This window comes from Mytilus edulis, chromosome 5 (genome assembly GCF_963676685.1).
Source record: "Mytilus edulis chromosome 5, xbMytEdul2.2, whole genome shotgun sequence".
NCBI lineage: Eukaryota > Metazoa > Mollusca > Bivalvia > Mytilida > Mytilidae > Mytilus > Mytilus edulis.
This window is the reverse complement of record NC_092348.1, coordinates 19,901,234-19,915,192: the sequence shown is the minus strand read 5'-3', so window position 1 is coordinate 19,915,192 and position 13,959 is coordinate 19,901,234. Positions and strand designations below refer to the sequence as shown.

The 13,959-nt window shown below is 33.6% G+C and overlaps 1 protein-coding gene across 1 annotated transcript; it reads left to right on the top strand.

The window, feature by feature from the left end:
• The first annotated feature begins 7,701 nt into the window (after positions 1 to 7,701).
• LOC139523167 (large ribosomal subunit protein eL13-like) lies at positions 7,702 to 13,562 on the top strand. Its single transcript, XM_071316973.1, has 4 exons — positions 7,702 to 7,778; positions 9,986 to 10,238; positions 10,943 to 11,116; positions 13,304 to 13,562. The coding sequence occupies exons 2-4, from the start codon at positions 9,993 to 9,995 to the stop codon at positions 13,520 to 13,522; spliced, it is 639 nt and encodes a 212-aa protein (XP_071173074.1). The 5' UTR covers positions 7,702 to 7,778; positions 9,986 to 9,992; the 3' UTR covers positions 13,523 to 13,562.
• The last annotated feature ends 397 nt before the right edge of the window (positions 13,563 to 13,959 follow it).

The window sequence follows — 13,959 nt, the reverse complement described above, 5'->3', positions numbered from 1 at the left end:
ACAATAAAATTGATATCAGGTAAAATTTGAAATAAAATTTCCCCCATGAGGAAGTAGTCAAATTTCGTTTATGTTCAATTTTATTTCGAGTATCTATTTCTGGTTGAATATCTCTTGTAATAACTAATCTTTTAGATTAGAAATTTACAATGCATCCTAATCTTTAAATAAGAAAAAAGATACAAAATAGAGTCTCTTCCAGAGTCATACATGAAGAGTAAATATCAGTGGTGTCACAGATGACCGTCCTTTCTACTAACAGGCTGAAAAAAATAACGTAAAATTAACGGCCAGCGAGTTCGTTCATGTGAAAACTAGTTTAGTACCTAATGTCGCTATGATAAAAGATTTTTTTAAACGGATTTTATAACTCTTTGGACCTGATTTTTTTTTTGAAATAATCATCTCTAATCATGTCTCTTCATCCCATTCCCCATTTCCATTCTTAATTTTATTACAAGAAATCTACAAGAAATATTCAATATGTGAGAATTATGTTTAATACTTCCAGATGAGGTTTCTATTAATTATTAAAAAAAACAATAAATTAATATTTTCCTTTTAAAAGAGATCAGTAAAGAATGCTAACTAAGGTCAGAGCTAGGAGACAAGTACCATTACAAAGATTTGTATTATCTAGAATGGCCTGTATTGGATAATGAAAGAAAACGGTATTTTTTCCAATTTTTGCCATGTCACGCAAACTAGTTTTTTAAAGTGTAGAAGCTTTATAACAATCCATTTTTTCTTTTCTAAACGTACAGCGTAAAACTCATTAAAATGATAAATAGAACATCTGTGTCTTCCTGGATATAACCACGGTATCATGGTGTCTTCCTGGATAAAACCACGGTATCATGGTGCCTTCGTGTTGTATCTTATTCTATTACTACACTAATGCTTATTCATTTCTACTATACTGTGTTTATTAAGGTCTTCCCCTACGCGAGGAAAGACCTTATTGTTTTTCTAATGTTTTTTGTTTTTCTTTTTTTTTTCTTCTTCTTTTTTTTCTTCCAACATTTTTTTGGCATGGCCTCCCCACGTTTCTTTTGAAGTTATCAAGACCAAATATGAACCATCGACAAACCTCATCATGAAGTATAACCAGATGACCCTGTTAAGGATTTCATCCTCCCCCTTAGAAGTTATCTCCCTTTTATTAGTTTTTTCAACATGGCCCTCCATCGTTGTTTTTAAAGATATAATTACCTTATTTGGACGATAGGTAGATTTTATCATGATGTATTATCGTATAAGGCTGCGTAGGATTTCATCATCCATTTTGAGAGTTATATCCCCTTAAATAAGCAATTTCTTTTATTTGTATTTTTCTTAAAAAGTATTAGAGATAGAATCAAATTGAAAACGGCAACATGTACAGGAATGGATGGCAATAAATAAACTCATCATAGATACCAGGACTAAATTTTGTATATACGCCCGACGCGCGTTTCTTCTACAAAAGACTCATCAGTGACGCTCGAATCCAAAAAAGTAAAAAAGCCAAAATTAGGAACAAAGTTGAAGAGCATTGAGGACCAAAATACCTAAAAGTTTTGCCAAATACACCTAAGGTAATCTATGCCTGAGGTAGAAAAGCCTTAATATTTGGCAATGTTAATAAACATAAACAATTATTTTGTTACCAACCCTTATAAGGAGTTATTTCCCTTAAAAAATATACACAATTTTTGAAAATTTGTATTTTGAGAACCGGAAGTCGTAGAGACTTGGGACCTTCACCAATAATCTTTAGTTCGTGTGACTTTTAATTTTCACCCAAGGTCAAAGGTCACCGAGTGCAAAAAAATTTTACGCTGCAATTTCAAGCTTACATATTAAGAAAACGATAAGAGTTTGCTGCATACATACTGTGAATAAAATGTTCCTCTCGATGTTCTACATTTATACATTAAGCCTAAAAATATCCGACCGTCTGTTCAAAAGTTACGACGAGATAATGCTTAAAAGTATAGTATTGTGTGTATATCTTCGAAAAGGTAACAGATATCAACCTACTATAGATTGCAAAAATGATCAGTACTTTGAGACCTTAAATTCGAGGTCAATGTCAGGTCATGATGAAATTTAACCTTGACCTCTAAAGTAAACTATGACCTTGAACTTGTGAAAATTTAAAGGTCAAGTGGTCATGAGTTGAATGGTGGTAGTCCCATGTCTCTATGACTTCCGGTTCTCAAGTTTGGTATTGCATCATATATTTGATTATTCATTGTGACTTTGATGAACTTTGAAATTGTCCCAATTTTTTTTCTAAAATGTTGTCCTTTCACTGCAGATCATTTTTCTTTTAACAAATTTCAGATATCTATTGTCGTTTAAGAGATAATACAGTTTAAAATTTTGCGAACGGAGGCATGTATTTCTAAATCAAAAACAGGTTACCACCTGAAATTTTCAGAAATTGAAGAGTTTAACAGGGCAATATATTTGACAAATTACCAAAAACTTTCAATGAAAAACTATAAAAAAAAAGTCATATTGAAATTTTCATCTTTTACATTGACTATGTAAGTTTAATAAGTTTTATTTATATAATTGATATTGCATCATTTTTGGCACTTTGCAAAATGTATAATCAAATTGAACGTCTAAATGAGCTCTCATAAAAAAAGAAATTTTCAAACCCCTTTTTCATCCAAGTTGGAAGGGTGGGGTCATTTAGTGCAAAAAATGTAAACTCCTCTGGTGGTTAGGTTGTCGCATATCAAATGAAAGTCCATAAAGCGTACATTACACAAATATCAAATTTGGCGTCCCCAAATAATGGGTTGGGTAGGGTCATTGGGTGCAAAAAATAAATTTTCTTTTAAGATAAGGTTGTTGTATATCAAATGAAAGGTCTTGTACATTTCAAATATCAAATTCCTGTCCTCCAAAAATGAGTTGGGTGCAAAAATCAAACTTTGTAGAACATGGTGTTGTCGTATATTTTGTATTTCTTTTTTTCTTGTCATTCTTTGTGTTCTTGATTTTTTTGTACTTTTATGTTCTCACAATTATTAACTAATTCGACAAAAGATTGAAACGAATATAATAAGGGAATTGAGAAATAATAATTAAAAACATTTTAAGCCATACTAAATACCAATTTTTAAAATTGGATTTTGTTTTTTGTATACAATGATGATATTCTAATTTGTCACGATGAATCAGTTGTGTTTTTACTTATTTTAAGATATCTTGTTGCTTGATATTGACTTTTTTAAGTGTTTAAACAGGATAGGTTCATAACCTTCATATCATGCTATATGATTTTCATTTTTTTTTCTTCGTTTTTTTGAGATTTTTAAAGGACGTCAAAGAGAGGTGAAAGATAGCAAGGGACATTCAAATTAACATAATTTTATCAACATTAAGTTTACATAAAATACCACATCAATGATATCTCAAATCAGCAAGATGGCTGCCAAGTTTGGTTGCTATTACCCTCATGGTCGAAACGTCCTTCCGTTTCAATATCATAGCTGCGTTTCTGTGTTCTAAATAAAATAATACTTTCTAATGCACATGAAAAAAATAAACTTCTAGGAGAGGCTTTTTACAACTCCAAATTACTTTTAATACATCATCCCCCCCCCCCCCCCCCCCCATTTTTGTTTGTCTAGATGTACATGACCTAGTCTTCTGTTTTCAGGCAAAAAATACCTAAACCGTGACTTGTATCTTTAAAACTGTGTCATTGTGTTTTAGAATCCTATCTAGAACACTGCATGAGGTGGACATGTTTACAATATAACTCATGCCGTATAATTATGAAACGGCGCAGGAGGTTTTCTCTCTTTCAAATGGACATTTATTTAGCGCTTCAATTTCAAGGACATTTGCGCTTTCTTTATCTATTGGACGAAAAATGACACTTCATGGATTTAGTGTGTCTGGCGCGCTTTTCTGAATTTAACTTCAGCAGGAACAGTGGCGGATCCAGAACTTTTTCTAAGGGGGAGGGGGGCGCTGACTGACCTAAGGGGGGCCCCGCTCCAGTCATGCTTCAATGATTCCTGATTCCCTATATAATCAACCAATTTTTTCCCACGAAAGGGGGGGGGGCGGGCCCCCAGCCCCCCCCCCCCCCTTGATCCGCCGATGAGGAATCATGAGGAATGCTCACACCCAAACATTTGAAAGCCAGAGATGTCACACGAGGAACAGACGTTGGTTTAAACATGAATTTTGATCTCCATAAATGAAATAAGCTTAGATAAACAATGACGATAGACTTTCCATGAAATAGATTGACAGCAGAAAAATCGCACCTGCGCTTTCAGAATAACATTTTTACAGTGTGTTGTACTACTTTTGGGACAAATTATATCAAAATTATAGAAAACCTCATTAGCTCTAACTCAAAATATGGGCAATTTTGTAATAAGGGGGTCTTAAAATCTTTTTACAGCTTCCGAAATGCTAATTTGTAACCTTTTTCAGATGAACCAAATCACTGCTTGACTTTCAAATTCATGACCCAATTTTTTTTAGTGTAATTTCATCCCCCTACTTGCTATTTGAGGCATAACACATGAAGAAATACATTTTGATTGGGTACCGTTGCATGCTAAAATAATGTGTGCAAACGTCTAGTGCAATGTAGTGCCCATATGTAAACCAGTGTCTGACATTTACACGACCTGTATACTTAATAATCACAATTTCGTTAGTTATACATGTATAATTTGGTTGTTAGTTTTCCTACCTAAAAAATATAGACTATGATATGAAGTTATTATAAAAGGGTATTGGTATTAGTTAAGATGAGTCGAATTTCAATTTTCAAATGTCCGACGTTATAATGTCTGATTTCACCAAACATTTTAATTTGAGAAAATCTTCCAACTACTGATAAGCACAAAAAATAAGTGAATTAATTTGAAAGGGTTGTATAATTTGCTGATAACTTTGTATGACAGACTTGAAATACAATTAATAATATCATACTAAATCTTTGGTTAAACAATATTGTGGAAAAAATGATTTTATGACTGATCATGCGAGCGGCCGATCATGACTTATCTTCTTCTTCTTTAGGTTTTCAGTAGTCCTTCAATGATCTGAAGATTATTTACTGTTTGCGCGCGCAGCGTGGCCTATATATATATTTACAAAAACAAAAGGGCCAAAACAAAAACAAATATATTTGGAAATAAATTTGAGGTGCATAATTTATTAAAATTGTGATTAAAACTATGTACATAGGCTAATAATGAGTTAGATGAATTTGTGGAGAACAGCTGGTGTGAGCTGTTCTCTGAAAGTGTCGACTGTGGCGACAGCGACTGTTTGCATTGGCAATAAGTTCCACTGAGTTATGGTATATGGAAAAAATGAGTATTTATATGTATCTTTTTTGGTTGAAATGTGTCTAAAAGTATAATTATGGTTTTTGCGTGTTCTACTGTCTGATGGTATGAGAATAGCCGATGGTATAGCTACGATTTGATGTACTATTTTATAGAACATTATTAATCTTGTGCGAGTTCTTCTTTCCTGTAGAGTTGGCCAGTTTAGGGTGTTTATCATATCTGTCGGGCTACTGATGTTATGGTATCTGTTACAGACATATCTGGCAGCTCGCCTTTGGACCATCTCGATTTTTGAGGTTTGTTCAACTGTGTGAGGGTCCCATACTGAACATGAATATTCCAGTTTAGGACGGACTAGTGCCAGATATGCCTGAGTTTTGATGTTCTGACATGATGTTTTTAAGTTTCTTTTTAAGAAGCCCAGAGATTTGTTGCCATTAGCTATGATGTTGTCTGTATGTTTAGACCATTTTAGGTTTGCTTGAAGTGTAATGCCCAGATATTTAGCCGAAGAGACAAGTTCCAGTTTGTGATTGTGAAGGATATAGTCATGTTTAAATGGGTTTTTCTTCTGTGAGACTGTAAGGACTGTGCATTTGTCTGGATGGAAAGCCATCAACCAGTCTTGCTCCCACCTAGCAGCTGCATCTAAATCTAACTGTAGTGCATCACAGTCGCTTTGAGATTTGATGGTTTTGTAGATGATACTGTCATCGGCAAACAGTCTGAGCTTACTGGATGATAGGTATTCTGGTAGGTCGTTAATGTATACCTAGAATAATACTGGGCCCAGAACTGTGCCTTGAGGGACACCTGAGGTGACTGGGGCTAGGTCAGATGACTCTCCATCCAGGACAACTGTTTGTGTTCTGTCATTTAAGAATGCAGAGACCCAGTTTAAAGTTTCATTTTGGATACCGTAATAGTGTAATTTATAGAGTAATCTTTTATGAGGGACTTTGTCAAAGGCTTTGGCAAAGTCCATTATAATTAAGTCTATTTGAGTGTTGTTGTTATTATTTGCTGCAAGTTCTTGAATGAATGAAATGAGTTGTGTTTCGCAAGATCTAGACTGACGGAAGCCATGCTGGAGGTCATACAGTATGTTGTTCTTTTCAAGATGGTTGATGATGTGTTTTGTGATGATATGCTCCATAAGTTTACAGGATATACATGTCAATGATATAGGGCGGTAATTTTCTGGTTTATATTTTTCCCCTTTTTTGAATGCTGGTGCTACATTGGCGTGTTTCCAGTCTGATGGTGTAATGCCAGTTTCAAGAGATGTTTTAAAGATAAGTGTGAGAATTGGAGCTGTTTGGTCTTTGAGTTCTTTAAGTATTCTGCCGCTGATGTTGTCTGGGCCAGTTGCCTTATGTGGGTTTATATTGTGTAGGAGTTTCTTGACACCAGGTAAGGATATTTCAAGTGATGTTATCACAGGGTGTGAGCTAGGACCTTTGTCTGGAATGGTGTTATTTGATTCTGTTGTAAACACTGATTGGAATTGTGTGTTGAGTATGTCTGCCTTTTGCTTTGTGTCAGCTATTAATTGTCCTTCTTTTTTTAGAGGTGCAACACCGGTGTTATCTGTGCGCAGTGATTTAATGAAGGAAAATAGCTTTTTAGGTTTAGACTGATTGTTGAATTGTTGGTCTGGTTCATTTATGGGTAGGTCTAAGATCATTTTTTCAATATAACCCCAGTATGCAGTTCTTTGTTCTTTTTGTACTTGTTTTTTCAGATGTCGGTACTTTTCAGCATACTTGATGTCTTGTTTCATTTTATAATAGAGCTTGTTTTTTCTATTGATCATTTTCCTTAGATTGTTGTGAATCCAAGGTAGTCTGTTTTTGTATGTTAGGAACTTATGGGGAATGTTGTTTTCCACTGATTTTGAAAGATTCGTTTTAAATGTGTTCCACATGTCATTTACATTTGTTTTGTCCTCTAGGTTTAGTAGGTCTTTGTATGTTTTTTCTAGATCTGATTTGATGTTACTCCAGTTAGCTTTGTTGTATTTCAAGATTTTTCTAGGTTTTTCTCTCACCCTGCGCATGCGTGGACCTGAACAGTCGATCTTTTTTAGGCTCAGAAAATTTTCTGAAATTGGTATTTACAAACATTGTTACCACCCTAAATTTTGAATATTATCTTATATTTACTCAATGTACATAGGTATAATCAATATATCACTATAAATAATAAAAATCATGAGTAATAAAATATTAATTCCCTTCATATTATCATTATATTTATCAACATTCTATTGGAATATATTTGTTGTAATATTTCTAGTTAATTTCGTTTTAAATACAGCTTTAATAACATCTTATTTTTCCTCTTTTTTTGCATTTGTTTTGTTTTTCAAATCCGTTTTCTCTAGTCATCCCGTCACCGGAATATTTTAAGTATTCCACTTCCTCTTCCTTTTTCATTTTCGGCCATACGAATGTATGTCTAATAATTTTTATGCATTGTTAAATCTGATCAATCTGTTCAAATGACAATTACTTTTGAACTTCCAAATAATTAATATAACTACATGTATTCATATTTGATAGCTACCATGTCAATTTCTTTGCTCGACACCGTAATAAACTAGCAATTTCAATGATATCACCACCAATGTTTAGTCGTCCTCGGTGAGCTCTCTCGGGAATATACACATGTATCGTCCAATTTATTTGTAGAATATGTATCAATAAAGGGTTGACGACTGCTTAAGTCTAAAACATGTACATTCGAACAGTCTTGACACTTCGAGGGAGTCGTAAGAGGTCCTGTGGAGTCTCGAATCTTGTGAACAGTACATTTATACGTCAGTAGTACTGTCATTGAAAACTGAGACTAATATAATATAGCAGTCTCAGTTGAAAAGACCTTATTATCGTAGTCCCTGACTTTTGTCCATGAATGAAAACGCAAAGCTTGGCCAGTTGTCATGATTTAGTGATAGGGTCGTGTAGTCCCGAGATTAATCTGACGTCCAACGGCTGTTTTGCCAGACAAGCTGGGGACGTCAGAGCTCGTCCCATATCAAAAAGCGGATATTTGCCCAGCCAAAATAGATGCGCTGCTTCGTTGCTTCTGGTGCCAACGGACTGCCTTGGAATTATATAAATTGGGTATCAACTTGTTCATTTTTCATTTATCTCTTCATTTATGTAAGTTTCACCTTACCTGCCACCCTTTATTTTCTCATAATTAGAGAGTTTTCACAGTGACCCATTGATTCAGATATTTTTACTTTTATTTTCAAATGGACGTAAAGTTACGAGACCTCAAGACTCAAATATGCAAATATTTATACTTTTTTCACCTCCTTTATACAAGATCGATATTTAACATTTAGTAGCCAACCACGATTTTTCACCTTCTTTACAGGAGATCGGTATTAAGCATTTAGTGCCAACCAAGTTGACATTCGGAAGCTCTGGGATATTTACATTGCTTACATTGTAAATGAGCGAGTTGTTAGATTATATATTCATAGTGACCTAGGGTCATATGTATACATCATTTCCCATAGTCCGTTGTGCCTCACTTTTTTCTTGTGATGACACATGACAATCTTTCAAAATGAAAGTCAAAATGCCAGAATCGGTGGGTCACTGTAAAAACTGTCTAAATATGAGACAATATTATAAAGGGTGGCAGGTAGGTGAAACTTACATAAATGAAGAGATATATGAAAAATGAACAAATTGATACCCGATTTATATAATTCCAAGGTCGTCCGTTGGCACCAGAAGCGACGAAGCAGGGCATCTATTTTGGGTGGGCAAATATCCACTTTTTGATATGGGACGAGCTCTGAAGTCCCACAGCCCCAGCTTGTCTGGCAAAACAGCCGTTAGATGTCAGAGTAATCTCGGACTAAGGGTCATGATGATCATATCACATCTACTATTAATGTTAATTTCTAATTTTCATTCAAAATTTGGCAGAAAAGCTGTGTGTGATTAATTTGTTACACTGTTCACACTACTGATCCACTAGGGACCCATAGATGGTTAGATACACAGGCAATTCAGAAAATGGCACTAAACTTCCGATATCAAAAATAATATCTTTATTGGATTATATGAAAAAGAAGATACATGTACATCCTATTATAAGTTGTATGGTTTGCAACTGGCCCCCCTACAGATTCATAGAGGGTTAGTAAAATCCATAGGCAGGGTTTTCAATAAGCAGCAGCATATGAAATTTCCCCTTTTCAAATAATTAAGTAAATTGCCGGTTCAAATTGTTTCCAAATATAAAACAAAATCAAACCTTGCTTACCGATTGAATTGACTTTTTGTCCTAGCATGCATTTTGTTTAAATTATTAAAATATATTTTAATATTCTCTGACAGCGTTACGAAAAAGGATATGGTTTGAGACATTTGAAATGATTTTAATGCAGTCGTGTGTGTGCTTAACAAAGGATCATTCAGCATATTAGTAAAGCACCCTTTTGTAATACAGACAAAAAAAAACATTGATCAGGACTCAAGGAGTTATGAAGACAGGTCAACAAGCAAAGAGGAAACAGACATTGCCAGATTTCTTTACAGCCTTTGAAAAAAAAATCTGGCAAAGACAGAATCACACATTTACATATGATAATGCATGAATTGACTTTGAAACTTATTCATAAATTTGTTTTTCAGTTAAACAATGGCCCCCAAAAGAAACAACATAATCCCAAATGGGCATTTCCGAAAAGACTGGCAGAGATATGTCAAGACTTGGTTCAACCAGCCAATGAGGAAGAAGAGGAGGCACAGGACCAGAGTCCAGAAAGCTTTGAAGATTGCCCCTCGTCCAGTTGCTGGCCAGCTTAGACCCATAGTTCGTTGTCCAACAGTAAAATACAACACTAAACTTCGATCTGGAAAAGGTTTCACCCTTGAAGAATTGAAGGTATTTTTGTCAACAGGGGTTAACAAATGTTTGATTATATAACACTATCAATTTCAATCTAGATGCTGTTGTACATATATATATTTATTATCTTTATAATGTGGATGTATGACAGCATCAATAATATAATCTACAAATTATCATTTCAAATAGTCACATTTTAGCATCAGATTAACATGATTAAAGCTATACAACGGATAATTTGACAAAAAAAAGGTGAATACATGTATAATTTATATTCTTAAAATGTTTGTTTTTACTATTGATTTTAAATATGTGTACAAAGACGTTCTTAAAAATAAAATCCTATATTTCTTCATAAATGTTCTGCTATTGAATTATTGACATCCCGTTTTCTTTTAATTCACTTACGACTGCCATCAACAAGAACATGTTATCAATTGAGTATATAATATGAGCGGTGTTTAGTAGTTTGTTTATCATATATACTTACTCAAAAAAAGCAAACTTTAAGACTTTTTCCATAACTATAAACTAAAAATGTATTTTGAGACGTTTCAAAGAGTGATAATGACAAGATGTTTCAGCACATGATTTTAAATCTAAAGCAATTGAAATATTTTATATGAATTTCACATTCCTATATTTACATGTACATGTATATATCAGCTGTATTGTTTATTTTTATCGATACATACATTGTAATTCGCCAAAAATTTACAGAAAATTAATTGTTTTTACAGAATGCTGGAATCAATAAGAGACAAGCCTTGAGCATTGGTATTGCTGTTGATTACAGGAGAAAGAACAAATCTATTGAGTCTTTACAGCAAAATGCACAGCGACTAAAGGAATACAAATCTAAATTGATTTTGTTCCCTAAGAAGATGAGCCGACCAAGGAAGGGTGATGCCACTGTAAGTCTTTAACCGCTATGACCACCACAGTATTTTGCAAGCAGTCGCCTGTTAATTATTGCCAAGATAGTCCAGTCAATCTAGCATAAATTTGACCCTAACCTTAAAGTAATTGCAACAGAAGATTTTTAAGTTTTAATCTTAACCATTATACCCCAAATATACACAGAAAAAAATCCAACAAAATCTAACTTAATTAAAACTAAAAATAAACAATTTTAAAATTCCTGTTGAGATTTGCATAGAAGTGGAAGATAACTACAAGAAAGGCAAAAATATCAATTAAAATTGATACAAAGTTCTAACTTTACCGCTTCTATTCAACAGAATGTATTGATTCTTGATATTTTAGCCGTCTTTAGAGTATAACAAACAACTCTAAAGGTTGCAGTCTTCTAATTGACTGCTCCATAGGCTTGCATGCAAAACAGCTGATCTTTGGAAGTAAAAAAAATAAAAAATGATACATATAGAAAAAAAATTCATGTTCATATAATGTATGTACTAATGTGGAATTGTGATTTAATCGAAAAAAAAGTGGGTCATGCCATGAAGAATAAAAAGTTACGTAATCCTGAAGTCAAAACATTTTTTTTCTACTTTCTGTTTCTTTTTTTACTAGGCCGCACCACTTCCAGTAAACATGATATCCTTCCACTTTCATGGATTGATATCCCCCAAAAGATGCAAGATTTTTTTAAAGTCTATATATATGTTTCAATTCAGCATAAACCTATAATCAAACAGAAAAAATTGAGTTCAGAAAAAATATTCAGAAAAAAATGCACTATTTTGTTTCCCTCCATGCTTTGAGACATGCACCGGAAACTGGAGTTGTAATACAAGACTGGTACCTAAAGGTGTTTTCATATCTTTTATCAAGCTACAACCTAGATTACATAATTCACTAGTTGACCATTTGTTAGATTTTTCAACATGCCAAGGTAAAGAATCTCAAATTTAATTTAAAATAATTAAGCATCTATTCTTTTAATTATATATATAATGGTGCAAAGTATCCCAAAACAAGGTAGATGCTGAACAAATATAATTTGCAGATATAAACAATACCAAATATGCACATTATTTTTTCAAAATATTCACGAAGCGATAAATTTGCAATTTATTTAATGAAAAATGTGCCAAAAAATTTTAAAATACCAATAACACTTCGGTTTTGTACATTTCATGAGCAGAAGATTATATAATGTAGTCAAAAACAAACTTATAACCTCATCAAAGTATCAAACTTGACATGAATTTTAAGAAAATCGACCAAAAACTGACCCAATTAAAGACTTATTTTTGCAGAGTTATCTCCCTTTCCAATGTTTATTTCCATAGGTATTAAAAACTGATTTTTGAGTGTTCCTCCAGTTAGATTTTATGGGACTTTTTTCTGTGTATACTTTTGGCTAAATGGTATAGATAAGAGTTAACACATTTTCTGTTGCAATTAGTCTGATGTTCAAACTTACTTTGACTGGACTAAGACGATAACTTTTAGTTTTAAAAAGTGTATGGATCTTTTTAAAATTTAACCAGAAGGTTCAATACCACAAAAGGAAGGTTGGAATTGTTGTTGGGGGATGATGGTCTTAACCTAAAAAAAGGGGCCCCAAGACACTAGTTTCAGGTCAAGAATTATATATAACTTGTGTATAAGTATTTTGATTCCAAACAAATCGTAGTCAATTGAGTTTAGTGTTGAGTACTCCTGCTAGGTGCCATATTCAAACTCACATCCTCCATGTTGACAGACTAATGATACATAGTGTTACTACTTAAACCACTCAGCCCCTATTCAACTACATGTATGAGAAAACTCCATAGCTTAAACTTGGCTGTGAAAGGTATGATAGTGTGAAACAAAACAATAAAAAAAATAACAATCAAATTTATAATTAAACAATTAACAAATAAACAGCTTGGCCGTGAGCAGCTGGATACAATTCCAGAGGTCAAACTCTGAACAGTTGGCAAAAATGGACACAATATTCAAGCTTGATACAGGTTGTAATTTAACATTTGACACATTATAGGTTTCTGACAGAATAAATGTGTTCACAGAACTTATAATCTGTTTTCAGACTATATACAAAGAATAACATATTGGTATATGAAAATAACATGTCATTGAGTAGTTACAATTATCTGTAATTAAGTTTTTTATGATCAAATTTCCAGGCTGAAGAGATAAAGATGGCTAAACAACTGAAGGGAGCAGTGATGCCTATTACCAATATCGCTAAAACAGAGAAAGCAAGGAAGATCACTGATGAGGAGAAGAAATTCAGTGCTTTCACTGCACTCCGACAGGCCCGTGCAGCCGCTAGATTGGTGGGATACAGGGAAAAGAAGGCTAAACAGAAGGCTGAGGAAGAGGCTAACAAGCCTAAAAAATAAACTACTCTTGTGTCAATTAAAAAAAAAATATGGAAAAAAATTCTTCTGATTATTTGAGAGAGAAAAAAGTTTTATAGATTACCTGGCCTGGATGACTAGCTCTATGAGAAAAAGTCATTACTTGTCCTATTTTTTCTTGATTAGTCTTGAATATGTATGAAATATATGCTACTGGACTTTATGACATGAGCATCAATCAATCATTTCATGACTGCAGATTATTTTAGCGTTTGAATTGTGTTTTTAACAACATGGTGGAGACTCAAGGGTACATATGGATTCTCCTGTTGGTTAATTAAAGTTTTTAACCGGATTTTTGTGACAAAAATGTCGGTTATTGATTTGGGGATGTACGGCGGGCGGGCGGTCGGGCGGGCGGGCGGCAATCAAATGTTGTCCGTGCATTAACTCATGAACCGTTCAACCAAAGCTTTTAA